Consider the following 14,622-nt stretch of genomic DNA (forward strand, 5'->3'; position numbering starts at 1 on the left):
ACTGCCTGGAGACAACGGTTCTCTACAGGAAGAAGAATCTGTCTGAGAGATTTGAGTAGACACAGCAGATCTCTTCCCAGAGAGCGATCTGGCAGCTTCTGGAGACAACAGCTCGCTACAAATAAATTTACTAACTCCCCCCCCCCCCCCAAATCAGCCATCAAAACTTTTTTTTTTTTTTTTTTTTTTTTTTTTTTTTTTTTAGTTTAAGAACTGTACATTAAGAACTCTTGCTTTAGAGTTCTAATTCTGTTCTTTTAAATTCTTGTTTCATTTCTTCCTATCAGAATTAGCACATCTGCAAATCTGTTTGGGCTTTGTTTATAGATATGATGTGTAGTTTTTATCTTCTGGGTTTTGATCTGGGCTCCTTGTACTAATATTTATAATATTTATTTATCATTAGAGGTTAAACATTTATTATAGGTCTCCTACATTTTATCTACTATGTTAAGCACTGGAATTACTAAGAAAAGTAACAGACAGGGGCAGCTAGGTGGCACAGTGGATAGAGCACCAGCCTTGAATTCAGGAGGACCTGAGTTCAAATCTGGTATCAGACACTTAACACTTCCTAGCTGTGTGATCCTGGGCAAGTCACTTAACCCCAGCCTCAGGGGAAAAAAAAGAAAAATAGTTCCTGATCTCAAGAAGCTTATTGCCTGATTAGTGAGAACACCATGAAAACTGTACAAATTGTAAACAGAATAAAATGAAGATTAATAAGTAAATGGAAGACTAGAATAAAAAGAGATAATGAAAGATTTCTTGTTTAAGTTCTGTGAACTTTTAGAAGAAATTGTATGCTTTATTCGGTCCTCAATTGCATTATCTGGAATCCTTCCACCACTTATCACAATGTCTGGCATATAATAGGTGCTTAATAAACATTTATTTATTTATGATCTTTTAATTTACTATTATGATTATTATAATTATTATGATTGCTTTCTTCTGATAAAGAGTGGTATATTTTTCAAGGACTCCAAGTGTGGCTTAGATTACACCTGTGATATACTGATTCAGAGTATGGTTAGATCATCACCATCCTATTTTGATCCAATCAGACTCCAGATCCTCATGTCAGAGTGAAAAGCTGCAAATTTCAGGTGTTCACACACTCATTCTCCCATCCCAAGTATCCAGTTGTAGAATGCAGATTTCTCTAGTTTGAGCTTGGTCAGTGTGTTGGAAAGCTTCCAGGTGCCATGCTCATGGGCTATTTCTTTTGTTGGACTTCTTCCTTAGTTTCTAGGGGCTTCTTGGCAATCTCTGCACAGATCTGGGCTGGAAAAATGAACTACTTACATAGTTACTCCATGATGTTCCTGATCATTATTTAGTCTGGTGCTCTTTTTTTTTTTTTTTTTTTTTTTTGATTAGATACAAGAAACATTTATTAATTACCTACTATGTGCAAAGTGGCAGTAGGCTCTAGGGACACAAAGGTATTTATGACTATGTGACAAGGATATGTAAAAGAATAACAGGGGAGACATCTTTTCAAATCACTTTGAGAAATTTGAAAAGAAATCCCTTTTATATTGGAATGGAAGAAAGAATTCTTGGAGAAGGAGTAATTCCCTAAAAGCAGGGAGGGACTTCAAAGGAGAGGAGAGAGATGAGTCTATTTTAAGTATGTGACATCAGACATGATATAGATTATTTCAAGTGACTGATATCCATAATTGTCCAAATCAGGAGAGGAAGACAGGCAGAAAAAGTAGACATAGTTCCAAAGCCAGAATAACCTGATCATTGGATCAGATCACTTAATTCAGAAGCAATTCAGTACTCTGGGTAGCTCTGCAAGAGTAATTCAGTCTAGTGCTCTTTTAAAAATCACAACTAGAGGTAGTGAGAGTTAGGGTATTATGTTCCCTCAGTCTGTCATACTATGTATGTCTCCAAAGCAATTTCCCTAAAGCTCAAATAAGGTCAGGTACCTCTTCTCCTCCAGCAACTCCCAAGGATCACATATAAACTCCAAATATTATGTTTGATATTTAAAGACTTTCACAACCTCTATCTAACTTACATTTCTAGGCTAATTATGCATTCCTTCCCTTTGCTTACACTATTATCCAGCAAAACTGGCCTTCTTATTGTTTTTCACATTGAAGATTCCACTTCCCAAAGGCAGACAATCTCAGAGTTACAAAATCATGGAATGTCTCCATTTCTGCTTAGTAAAGCTAAGCCGTGGCTTATCTCCCATGCCAGGAATGTACTTTCTCCTCATCTCTTTCTCTCAGAACCCCTCACTTCCCCCAAGACAAAGCTTAAACACCATCTTCTCTCTAGAAGGAAATTTTTTTCTGACCCATCTCTTTGTAAACATCCTGCATGTTGCCTCCTCTGGTTAAAGAGGGATTATTTTATTTTACTCTTTGAATTTCCAGTGCCTCAAGCACTGTGCTTAGCACATTAACAATGTCTTAAAAGTTTGATGATTAACTGTATTTACCACAATACCTAAACACATTATCTTGAACATACTGAGCATATTAAATGCTCAATAAATGTTCAATATAAATCAGAATATGGGCTCAGTCTTATATGAATACTATTTCATTTCAAAACAACACAACATTATTTTATAATTATACGATTAATATATTATAAGGAGAATCAGCCTTAGAATCACAAAGTTGTTTAATCTTTCAGTGCTTCAGGCAGCTCTTTAAGACTGTTAAGTTGCAGAAAAGGTACCAAATTGCACTGAAAGTTTCCTCAGTTGGAACCAAAAAAAAATTGGACGTCTGGTTGGAAAAAAAAAAATTAAGAGTATTAAATAAATTCTAAACTAATAACATAAAACTTCTAACATCCTTCTAGATGGCAGCTGGCTTCCTCTGGCCTGTCTGTCCTCCAAACAATGGAAAACTTCCAATTTTCACAGGGTTAACCTGCTGTTGATAAAAGGAATCACCAGGGCAGGAGGAAAGATCTATCTGGTGGCCAGAGGCTGTAAGCTATTATCTGAGAAAGAATATCTGAGATGGTGCTTCAAATACACAGGTGTAATAGCCAATGGAGAAGACATACAAACAAAGTCAAAGGAACAAAATGAAACTAGAAGGCACAGGGTGAAGGATAATATTCTACAAGGGTAAATGATATGGAGCAGCAAAATGGTGCTTTATATAGATGCCTTTCTTGTCCCTGAAAGAGCCATCCTTTAGAGGAAACCTCATACTCTCTCCAGGCTCAGCTGCATAATTGCTAGCTTAGGGGCTTTAACAGTCCCTATGTACCTACTGCCCCCACCCCCCCCCAAAAAAAGCTAAATCCAATATCCTCTAGTTCCTAAAGAAACTCCCACACTCTAAACCAGACAAATAGCAATCCAAAACAAAAACACTTTTGTCAGATAGCCTGGGGGAAGTCAGTTTTCCCAGATCCCAGAGAAATATTGTTAAGCTTAATACTACAAATCAACTAATGATTTAAGTGGGAAGTTTGTATTCTTGATGTAAGTTTTAGGAGAGTAAACACAAAATTTCAAGTAAAACCCTATTAAGTAGGGACAGAAAATTATTCATAATTATGATGTTTAACATCTTTCTGTGTCACAGAAACAGAAAAACAAGATATTTATTAGATTGCTGAATTCATCATGACATACAGAATACGTAATTGTGAATACATCTTAAACAATGATATTATTATTCTTTCCTATGTAATCATGGATTCCCATCTTAAGTCTCGTGAAAAAATACTGTCTCAGAAAACAAGGAGTAAGATTCTAGAAAATAATCATGAACATAGAACAAATACAATTAATTTTGGTATTATTTGGATCTACACATATCTGCTATTAAGAAATACAAGATGTTGGTTAAATTTGTTTTTCAGTATATTAATATCTGGAAATGCAAGTTAGCAAATATGAATATTATGTTAAGAAATGTGACACAGAAAACTACTAACAGCTTGTCTAAAATTTATTTACTTTCTATTGTTCCAGTGGCTAAAATTTCCAAAGAACATGGGGGAAAGGAGGGAGAAGAAAGCTGAAGTTTAGTGACAATAGTTTCTCATAGTTTATCAAAAAACCCAAACAAACAAAAAAACCCCCAAAAACCCAATAACAAAACATCTTTCAATGTGCTCTATTTGTAACAAGTGTAGGTCATCAGCTAGAATTTTCTTTTTTAAAACATTTTTTTATTCTGAACTTAAGAAATAAAAGAAGCATTTCCATAACAAAGTGGGACAGAAAACAAAGGATTGCACTTAAAATTGCAGATCCATTATGTACAACATACTATTCCTTTCAAATAAGTAACAAACTTACATGACTCTTCCCCTTCCCCCCAACTTGGAGATGGCTACCACCAGATAGATACAAATCTGCATGAGAATATATATATCAACATATATGCAAACATACACACATACACATACACATACTTGCCAGTTTTGTTTCCCTGGATTCAAATAGCACTGTCCTTCATAACATCTTTGTGGTCAATTTGTATATTTATAATGTAAATTTATAAGATATATTTACATGAGTATATGTAAACATATAATTTTATTTTTATTCATAATATACTTACACATATATTTATATATTCATAATGTTATAACTACACATTATAACTCTATATAATGTTCTCTTGGTTCTGCACATTTTTTATTTTGATTATTTCATGGAGGTCTCTCCATGTTTTTCTGAAATCAATGAGCTCATCATTTCTTATAGCACAATAACATTCTATTTAGCCATTCTTCAGTTGGCAGGCAATCCCTGCAATTGCTAGTTCTTTGCCAACACAAAAAAGAGTTGCAATTACAACACAGGTTTTATTTTCATGTTCCCTAATCATCTTGGGGAACAGATTTGATAGTGGTATTGCTAAGTAAAAAAAGTATAGGCAGTTTATTAACTCTTTGGGCATAATTTCAGTATCTCTTTAAAATGGCTAGATCTAGCAACAATTAAAGTCCCACTCCTCCCTTTCTATTCCCTCCCCCAATCCCAAAAATCAGTTTCCTCTTCTATATCATTTTAGCTAATTTTAATGAAATGATATCTCAAAGTTGTTTTAATTTGCATGTCTGACCTCTATAATGATTTAGAGCATTTTTATATAACTATAAATTGTTTTGATTTTATCAGTAAACTTCCTGTTTATATCCTTTGATCATTTGTCCACTGGAGAGCAACTTGCACTCTTAGAAATTTGGTAAAGTTCTTCATATATCTGAGATATAAGACCTTTAACTTGGGAACTGTCTATAAAAAATATCCCCCATTTTCTGCTTTCCTTTTGGTCTTGGCTACATTTATCTTATTAGTACAAACCATTTTTAATTTAATATAATCATTTATCTGATTAAAAATCTTATTATACTAAAATACTTATTATACTTATTATTATATTAAAATCTTATAATACTCATCTCTTTTTTTGTACATAAATTGTTCTCCTATCCATATGTCTTAACTTGCTTCATGTTCTTCAAAATGTCTTGTAATAATCTCCCTTTATATCTAGGTCATGTAGCCATTTGACCTTATCTTGGTAAATAATATTCTATACCCAATTTCTTCCAGTCTACTTTCCACCCCCCCCAATTTTTTTTTTTTAATTACCAAATAATGAATTCTTATCCTCTAAATTTAGGTCTATACTTGTCAAATACTAGGTTACTATATTTGTTTACTGTGAGAGATCACTGTCTATTCTATTCCACTGATCTATCTTTTCATTTCTTAGCTAGGATCAGATGGCTTTAATAACTACAGCTTTATTATATAGTTTAAGATGTCATACTGATAAACCTCCTTGCTTTATATTTTTTCCATTAGTTCCTTTGATATTTTTGACCTTTTGTTATTATTTTTATAGCGCTATAAAATAATTTTTTTTTTTGGTACATGTAATTGGGTTTAAAATTGAATATATATATTATCTTAAGTAAACTGTCACTTTTTTATACTGGCTAGAGTGAGTTTTAAAGGGGTTTATCTATAGCTCTCTCTTCCTAAAGGATTCTGCTGCTGATATATTTTGATTAACTTTTTAGATGAGTCTTTAGCATTTTCCAAATACATCATCATACCTTCTACAAAAAAGGGATACTTTTATTACTTCATTTACTATTCTGATTCCTTCAATTCCTCCCCCCCCCTCTTATTACTATTTCTAGGATTTCCAATATAATACTGAATATCACTGGTGAAAGTGAACATTTTTGTTTCACACCTGATCTTATTGAGAAGGCTTCTAGTTTATCACCATCACAAATAATGTTTGCTTGTAATTAAAAAAACAAAAACAAAACACACACCTAAAAGCAGCTGAACACTTAACAGATTGTTATTAACAATCTAGATCAGGAATTGAAATATTGGAATTTAGGGTCTCTTTTTCTCTGTAAATTAGATACATGGAGTGTTGTGATAGTTTTGCTTATTAACCTTTTATTTGTCATCAGGATGTGCTCAAAAGATAGGAGGACGGAGAGGAATTAACAGGAAAAAGGTACAGCATTAAAAACAAAAAGCATCAACAAAAATTTTAAAGCAAAATATTAAAACAAAGTACATTTTGTCTAACAATAATAAGAATAAGTTAGCTGGAATTTATACATGACTTTGAGATACATCTTCCTGAGTTCCTATCTAGCTTCAGATACTTCCACCTGTATTACTCTGGGCAAGTCAGTTAACCTTGTTTGCCTCAGTTTCCTCATCATAAACAACCACAACAACAGCTAAGATTTATACCATACTTACTATGTGCCAGGCACTTTAAATTATTGTCTCATTTGATGCCCTCATCAATCCTGGGAGGCAGGTACCATTCATTATTCTCTTTATCCCACAGAAGAAACTGAAGCCAAGGGATTTGCCCTGGGTCATCACACCCTAGAACATTTGATCATTTTATCCTCAAAATAATCTTAGCAATAGGACCTTGATCAAGCAGTAATGCCTTAAAGCAGGTAGCACCAAACCATCAGAATCGTGAATGAATTTTGATTCATCATAGTTTCTCCTGCTGCTATCTTTATTTTTATTATGCTAATGTAAACTTCTAAGATAGTAAAAGTGCTCTTAAGAAACAAACAGAAAAAGTGAATGAGTGGAATCTTTTCATTATTGTTGCAGGAAATAGAATTAGACAAATTTTTATTTTAGAAGATTAAAAATCATAGTTAAAACAATTAGAATTTGGATTAGAGAAAAGTATCAAAATAATCAGCACAGGGAGCTACCAATTATAAGATTATGAATTCTGACTCAGTGAAAACAATATGTGAGAGTAAAATTAGAAAAACTGGTTTTGGAATTCAGAGGAGCTATTAGAATATATGGGAGCCACCTGACAGTGGCTGCTTGGAGATCCAACCCAGAATGGATTTCCTCTTGTGAGAGGATGATACAAGGTGACTGAGAGGCAGTTGCTGTTCTCTGACCTCTCTCCTCTTCCCTCTGCCTCCAATTTATCTCATTCCCAGTCCACAACACCTGTGTCAGCAAAGGCTGACCTGCAACTCCTTCAGATGCTATGATACACAGCTGTGGAAGCTCTTGGAGAATTGACTGTCCCTTAACAAATTGGAATGTGTCAACATCTTAACAAGAAACTGCTCTTTCAAAAATCCAAGTAATTCAGTCCTAGTCATGGTTTTATAAAGCTTGTGGAAAAATATAATATCTGTAATTATAACTTTATGGTAAATATGTATTACAAGATAGGAAGGATATTTTAATATATGTAAATGTAAAATCAATAACCAAAGTTTTATGATAAATACAAATTATAACATAAAAAGGTGAGTACTTATGTTAAGATTGTTCAGGGTCAAAATAGTATTAAGATCTAAAGAGATATTTGAATCCACAGCCAATGGATGTTCTTTCTATTGTGACATTGCCTCCATTTTGTATTACAAATGAAAGGAATTTTCTATTGGAAAATATTGATAGTTAACCCTTAAGTGCTTTTATGTATGTCTTGAGGTTTATATTCTGTACTTCCTATTTAAGGGTTAGTTTGATTTGTGAAGTATAACTGTAAGTCATCTGAATCCAACTATTTCATATTCTGTCTTCGTATTTATAATTATGTTGTTCCACAGGATCAAGGATTTTTGACCAGTTTAACATAGCTTTAAATATTTCATTATACTAAAATATCAAACCAACCTGAACAAAAACCAAGAGTTGGGAATATAAGATTACCATAATAGCAAAAATGCTTGCAATTTTGTATTTATATAACAGCTTTGCTTTCAATTAAAAAAAAAAAAAGTTCTTGACTAGTTATTTTTTTCTTTTACATTACAGTCATCTCTAGAAACTATACAGGAAAAAAGGGTAAAGCAAAACCTACCATATATATGCCAGTACATTTGGTTCAAATTTAAAATAAAACAAAATAATACAAGAAAAACACCTCTCTACAATGGAGACTGTTATAAAGTATCTTTGCTAGAGAGTAGAATTTTGCATATGGTGGTTTTGGACCTAATCAAGGACTATAAGAAATACCAAAGGGTCTCTTACTATGAACCATTTTTTTTATGAATGTTTTCTATGAAGTGGCACTGACCCCACAAAAACAGAGTGCCAAATGAGATTCCTGGGTCCTTTACATTAATACTCGTTTTATAAATTTGGGATTAGTGAAATCAGGTTAGTAAAATGAGATTTATTAAATTGGAATATTTAGAAACAAATACATTTTTATTTTTCTGGCTAATGAGGGCTTGCCAGTTCAAGGGCTGCTTGTGAATGTTTGGTATCCATCTCATTCATCCAACTCTTCTTACCTGTGGCTCTAAAAAACCACAGCATATGTAATGGTCACACTCCAGTTTACCACCTTGGCAGACAGGTTAAATCAGGTGGAGGGTAACTGACAGGCCTCAAAGCAGTCAATAAGTTAGGAGGAGATTTTACCCTAGAGACTTCCTTTGATGGAATGCATTGATGAAAACCATCAGTTGTAAGGGCCATAAAGCAGGCATTGTGGAGTGCCAAGATCATTCACTGCATCCTGAATTTTGTTCTGTCCCTGGACTTTGAAGATTCAAGTAAAGAAAGTGAGGTTGATGATTTCCCTTTCTTCTTTTGAGATTCATCTTGAACATGAAACCTTTCCTAATCTCTCACAACTACTAATGCTTTACAATCCCCAAATTACAAAATTCATTTTGTATATGCTTATATACATGATACAGTTACACAGTAAAGTAGATGGAGAGCTGAGCCAAAATTCAGGAAGATCTATTTGAGATCTTCTAGAATCCAAATCTTGCCTCAGACACTTACTAGCTGTGTGGATCCTGGGCAAATCACTTAACCTTTCTAAGCCTCAGTTTCCTGATCTATAAACTAGGAAGAATAAAAGCACCTACTTTGCAAGGTTGTTTGTTGTAAGGTTCAAATTAGGTAATATATTTTTTAAAAAATTATAGCTTTTTATTTACAAGCTATTTGCATGAGTAATTTTTCATCATTGACAATTGCAAAACCTTTTGTTCCAACTTTTCCCCTCCTTCCCTGCACCCCCCTCCCCCAGATGTCAGGTTGACCAATACATGTTAAATATGTTAAAGTATAAACTAAATACGATATATGTATACATATCCAAACAGTTGTCTTGCTGAACAAAAAGAATCGGACTTTGAAATAGTGTACAATTAGCCTGTGAAGGAAATAAAAAAATGCAGGGGGACACAAATAGAGGAATTGGGAATTCTATGTAGTGGTTCATAATCATCTCCCAGAGTTCTTTCGCTGGGTGTAGCTGGTTCAAATCATTACTGCTCTGTTGAAACTGATTTGGTTTATCTCATTGTTGAAGAGGCCCACGTTCAGGTAATATGTTTGAATGCTTATTTTCCTAGTTCCTGGTATGAGGTTTGTACTTAATAAATATTTTTCAAGTGCTGGATTAAATGGGGAATGTTACATTTTATAAAGGACACTGATAAAAGGTAGAAAATATCCAGGAGCCTAAATAGTATGGTAAGAGATCTAAATATGTGGCCAAAGGAAGATTGTGGAAGAAACTAGGGGCTTTTGCCTGAGAAGACAGTCTTAAAGGTATCTCACATGGAAGAGACTTCTGCATGGCCCTGGGAGTTACAAATAGGACCAAATTTAGGGCTATCTAGAAATAGAATAAGTTGCCTCCGAATGTCATACATAGTTCCAGAGTTTTAGAATTGACAAACCATAATTATCCCAATCATAATTTCTATCATCTAACCCCCTTGATAGACATATAACAAATTCCCCCTGACTTAAGGTCTTCAAGCCAAGACTTGAGCAATGAATGAATTTATGAATTAATCAATCAAAAAGCATTTAGTAATATGTGCCAGATATGATTAAGTGTTGGAATTACTATTCTAAGGAATACTGAACCCAACTATATAAACTATATGAACATAATTCCAAAACATTTTTCACAGAAATAACCAGATCTAAACAATTGGAAAAATATCAATTGCTCATAAATAGGCTGAACTAATATAATAAAAAATAACAATACTACCAAAATTACTTGCTCAGTGTCATACCAGACTACCAAAAATTATTTTATAGAACTAGAAAAAAATTAATAAAACTCATCCGGAAGAATAAATAATCAACAACATCAAGGGAATTAATGAGAAAAAATGCAAAGGAAGGTAGCCTAGTTGTTCTGGACCTAAAGCTGTATTATAAAAATATATTATAAAGATATCAAAACCATTTGGTACTGGTTAAGAAACAGAATAGTGGAATAGTGGAATAGATTAAGTACAAAAGATACAATAGTCATTGACTATAGGTTAATCTATTATTTAATAAACCTAAAGACTCCAATGGTAACATTCAAAAGCAGCCCTTGAATTGGCATAATTGGTAAAAGAACAAAAGAATTTGACAAAAGTGATGGGGAAACTGGAAAATAGTATGGCAGAAACTAGGCATAGGAATGCTGCAGAATGGATTCTTGTTCTTTTATGCTGAAGAGGTAGTTCTCTGAGGTGCCATCTACGTCCAAGATTCTATGACTCTAAACCATGCATTAACAGGAAAAAATAGCAAAATGTTGCTATTAAAAATATTTTTTCTTTTTCTTACAACATTTCTTTAGAGTCAAAGATTTTCTGAGTTAAGCAAGAGAATTTCTGTTCCAAGACTATCAATTTACGGAACAAAAATTAGAGGGGAATCTAGTTGAGGTGAAATAACTGTTCATGATCAAACAGTTGAGACTATAGACAACACAGACTCTTCTAATTCCTAATTCACTCGTTTTTATTCTTTTTTTTTTGTTTTGTTTTTGAGGCTGGGGTTAAGTGACTTGCCCAGGGTCACACAGCTAGGAAGTGTTAAGTGTCTGAGACCAGATTTGAACTTGGGTCCTCCTGAATTCAGGGCTGGTGCTCTATCCACTGCGCCACCTAGCTGCCCCCTCACTCGTTTTTATAAAGTAAGATTTACTAAACAATTACAGAATTACAACTAGGAAACAACAGACTCTGGACTTCTGGATACTCACCTCTATAATAGAAGAGGCACAGGTCAGAAAGCACAAACCAGCGTTTCTTCCACAGCTTCATACCAGTGCTATCCTGCATTAAATTAGCATGTTTTCAGAATAACTCTCATTTCCAATAATTTAAGATGACTTCTGATATATTTATAATAATGCTCAGAACCATAAATTTACAACTCAAAAGCAAAGAAAATTCCATAATGAATTACACATGATCCTTAAAAAAACAAAAAAACTAACCTGAAGTTTAATATATAGTTTTGTCATTAAAGAATCCCACAGTCAGAAGTTTTCCTAAGCCTATTGAACTCTGAAGTAACTTATATAAAAAAAAAAGTATTATTAAGCAATTTTAAATACATTCTTTTGGACATGATTACTGGCTAGCAATAGGATAATAAGCAATATGTGATTCCTAGCAATCTAGAAATACTAAGTTGCTAATATGCAACAGGAACAATATAACTATTTAAATAACACTTATAGATAATGGAATTTGAAATGATAGTGAATAGTATTCTGATGTGACAGATAACACAAATTCTATCAACACTTTTTAAAAAACAATTTCTGATCAACAGTTGCTCAATTGGAAGAACAGGTTTACTGTTTGGCAACACATTTTTTGCCTGAATGAAGTTCATAAAAATGTATCAACCTTACACAAAATTATGCATTTCCTTCTAAAAAAAAAAAAAAAAAAAAAAAGCCTTCATATTGTAAATGGCAAAACCAAAGAGAAAGAATATACACTGACCCTTGAGAGAACTTATCCTTCAAAAAGAAATGACAAATTTAAAATGTATTTTAGAATATAACCATTAAATGATCTCCTTGTTACTATAATCATTTAAAAATAATTCTGAAATTAAAGCAATTAATTGGACATGTGGAACTATCTTGAGCAAATTAAAATTTGTCAAGTCACCTAATAAATAGGTTCTGAATAGTCATTTAGCACATTGAACATAATTTGTACAGAAAACCACTTGTATTACCAAATAAAGGGCATACATGATAAACATATAGGTATAATAAGATCTTACTCATCCATTAAACTCAGCAATCTTATGCAGGGCTGAAAACCAACAAATGAACCTTAAAAACTGACCAGTTAAAAAGGAGCTTCTATGTGTTAACCTTCATATATTTTAATTACAGAAAACTCACTCAGGCTTTTTTATTTAAACACATTTATGACAATTATTTACTTTTCTAATGAAAGAGAAGAATGGCAAATAATGTGTTTGTATAAAAGTGTGTGTGTGTGTGTGTGTGTGTGTGTGTGTGTGTGTGTGTGTGTGTGTGTGTGTATTCAGGGGTTGTTATTTCACTGGTAATCCTGAGGGGGGCAGGAAGGGGAGGGGGCGCACCAATGAAAGTGAGTACCTTTTCTGAAATTCTAAAGTATAGAAGTGGTTATCAAAATAATTCATTTATATTATAATATGTCTCAGAGATAGAATTTGAACAATCTGACTTCAAGGTCAGCTTTCCATTTCACTCTCCAATTGTGCTGATAAAGAAAATAGGAAGATTTCCAATATACTTCAACATACCATGAGATCACCACTCTACCATTATTTCCTAATTAAAATATTCATATTATGTAGTTAACTCCATTTAAGAAGGCAGTAAAACAAATGCTGAACCAAAACAATACATTTTGTAAAAAAATTTATTTTAGCAATATTAAAAAATACGTTTGAGTACCTAAAATTAATTTCTGTGTACTCTCCACTTGTACAGGGAGTTAAGTGGTTGTTGTCCTTTGTCCCCAAAGAGGACCAAAATGACATCTCTAAATGTTGGAGTTGGGCACAAATATGAAGGAGGAGATGACTCAAGATGACTAATCTTAAGTATTTCGACAATCAATTTGTTAAAACTGATGTGAAAATGTATGTAGGCACAAATACACATATATGCTCAGATATTTACAGAAGAGAATAGGATCTTAGGCACATTTTTCTTGCGTATAAGAATTTCTGAATTAAATTTATACCCTAACTAGGTAATTCTGATACATTTATCCTTACATTTTCCAAAACAAATTAATTTTCATCTTTTATTCTCTTCCATAAAAAAACCCTCAAAGTAGAATTTATTTTAAAACGATGAAAATTCTGTTATAATTTTCATTGTTTCCCTAATAGACTTGACAATCGGAAATCAAGAAAAGATAACCTCTGCAAACTTCAAGTTTCATTTTTATACCCAGAAGACTCAATGTTTCACCTAATATTGCATAAAAAATTAAAAGGTACCTGTTTGTAAAGCCAACCTCGTCTGACAACAGGTGCATTGGGATTCCTTTTAATTGAGTTTGATCTCTTTCCAAAATTATGAACTTTTTTTGAAGACCGTGAAGACTAAATGGAATGAAAAGTTAGAAAATGAAATGGATACCGATGTGATCAAAACATTCTCTATGATTATGAGAAATTTTCATTTATTTTGTAGCTTGTTTAGTGCCTAATACATTGTTTTGCATGTGGCAAACATCCTGAATGTTCAATGGATTTAAATAGATAAAGTACTAGAGAAAATATTTTACAAAATATTTCTTAAATCTTGGAAAAATGACACATGAATAAAAGTTCTTACTGATTGGAAAGACAGAGTAGTAAAATAAAGAATATGGGATATGTACTATAAGAAAACTTGAACCAGAACCTTGGCTCAGCTAAGTGACCACTGATGTGTTTAGGGCAAAACAGTTAACCTTTCTGTGTCTCAAATTCCTCATCTGTAATATCCAAGGTCTCTTTCAACTTTAAATCTATGATTTTATGGCAGTGGATTTTCATGAGACTTATAATATGGAAAAAATTTAATCTCTTCCTTATTTTAAAGAATGACAATGAAGATTCGGTTGTATACCAAATATTTTTCTCAAGGTATGAAAAAAATTGTGTTTTTAAAAAGTCATTAAAATTTTGACAATTCAGGTAACTTGCCAAATCCCTCTGAGTTAAATCAACCTATGCTTTAATTATAAGGACTTTCAAAAGTAGAGTACAGAGGAGAATGGTAAAAAAAATTAAAAACAGCACACAAACAAAATAAATTCAAGATCTGAATACTACAAAAGATGACATAT

The 14,622-nt window shown here is 32.8% G+C and overlaps 1 protein-coding gene across 37 annotated transcripts in view; it reads right to left on the bottom strand.

Moving 5' to 3' along the window:
- Positions 1 to 14,622, bottom strand: part of PLEKHA5 (pleckstrin homology domain containing A5) — a 176,365-nt gene that overhangs the window by 75,058 nt on the left and 86,685 nt on the right. For 36 of the 37 annotated variants that reach the window (XR_012482460.1, XR_012482461.1, XM_074268917.1 and 33 more), the window contains 2 exons: positions 13,787 to 13,891; positions 11,523 to 11,595 (listed from right to left, as the gene is read on the bottom strand). Coding sequence is in view for 35 of the 37 variants with exons in the window: in XM_074268917.1 (XP_074125018.1) it covers positions 11,523 to 11,595; positions 13,787 to 13,891 (178 nt within the window). In the remaining 2 variants the exon portion in view is untranslated. Of the gene's footprint in view, positions 1 to 222; positions 6,884 to 11,522; positions 11,596 to 13,786; positions 13,892 to 14,622 lie in introns of those variants that run through there. The other variant, XM_074268926.1, reaches the window with a different exon arrangement.

This window comes from Sminthopsis crassicaudata, chromosome 5 (assembly GCF_048593235.1).
Source record: "Sminthopsis crassicaudata isolate SCR6 chromosome 5, ASM4859323v1, whole genome shotgun sequence".
Classification (NCBI taxonomy): Eukaryota; Metazoa; Chordata; class Mammalia; order Dasyuromorphia; family Dasyuridae; genus Sminthopsis; species Sminthopsis crassicaudata.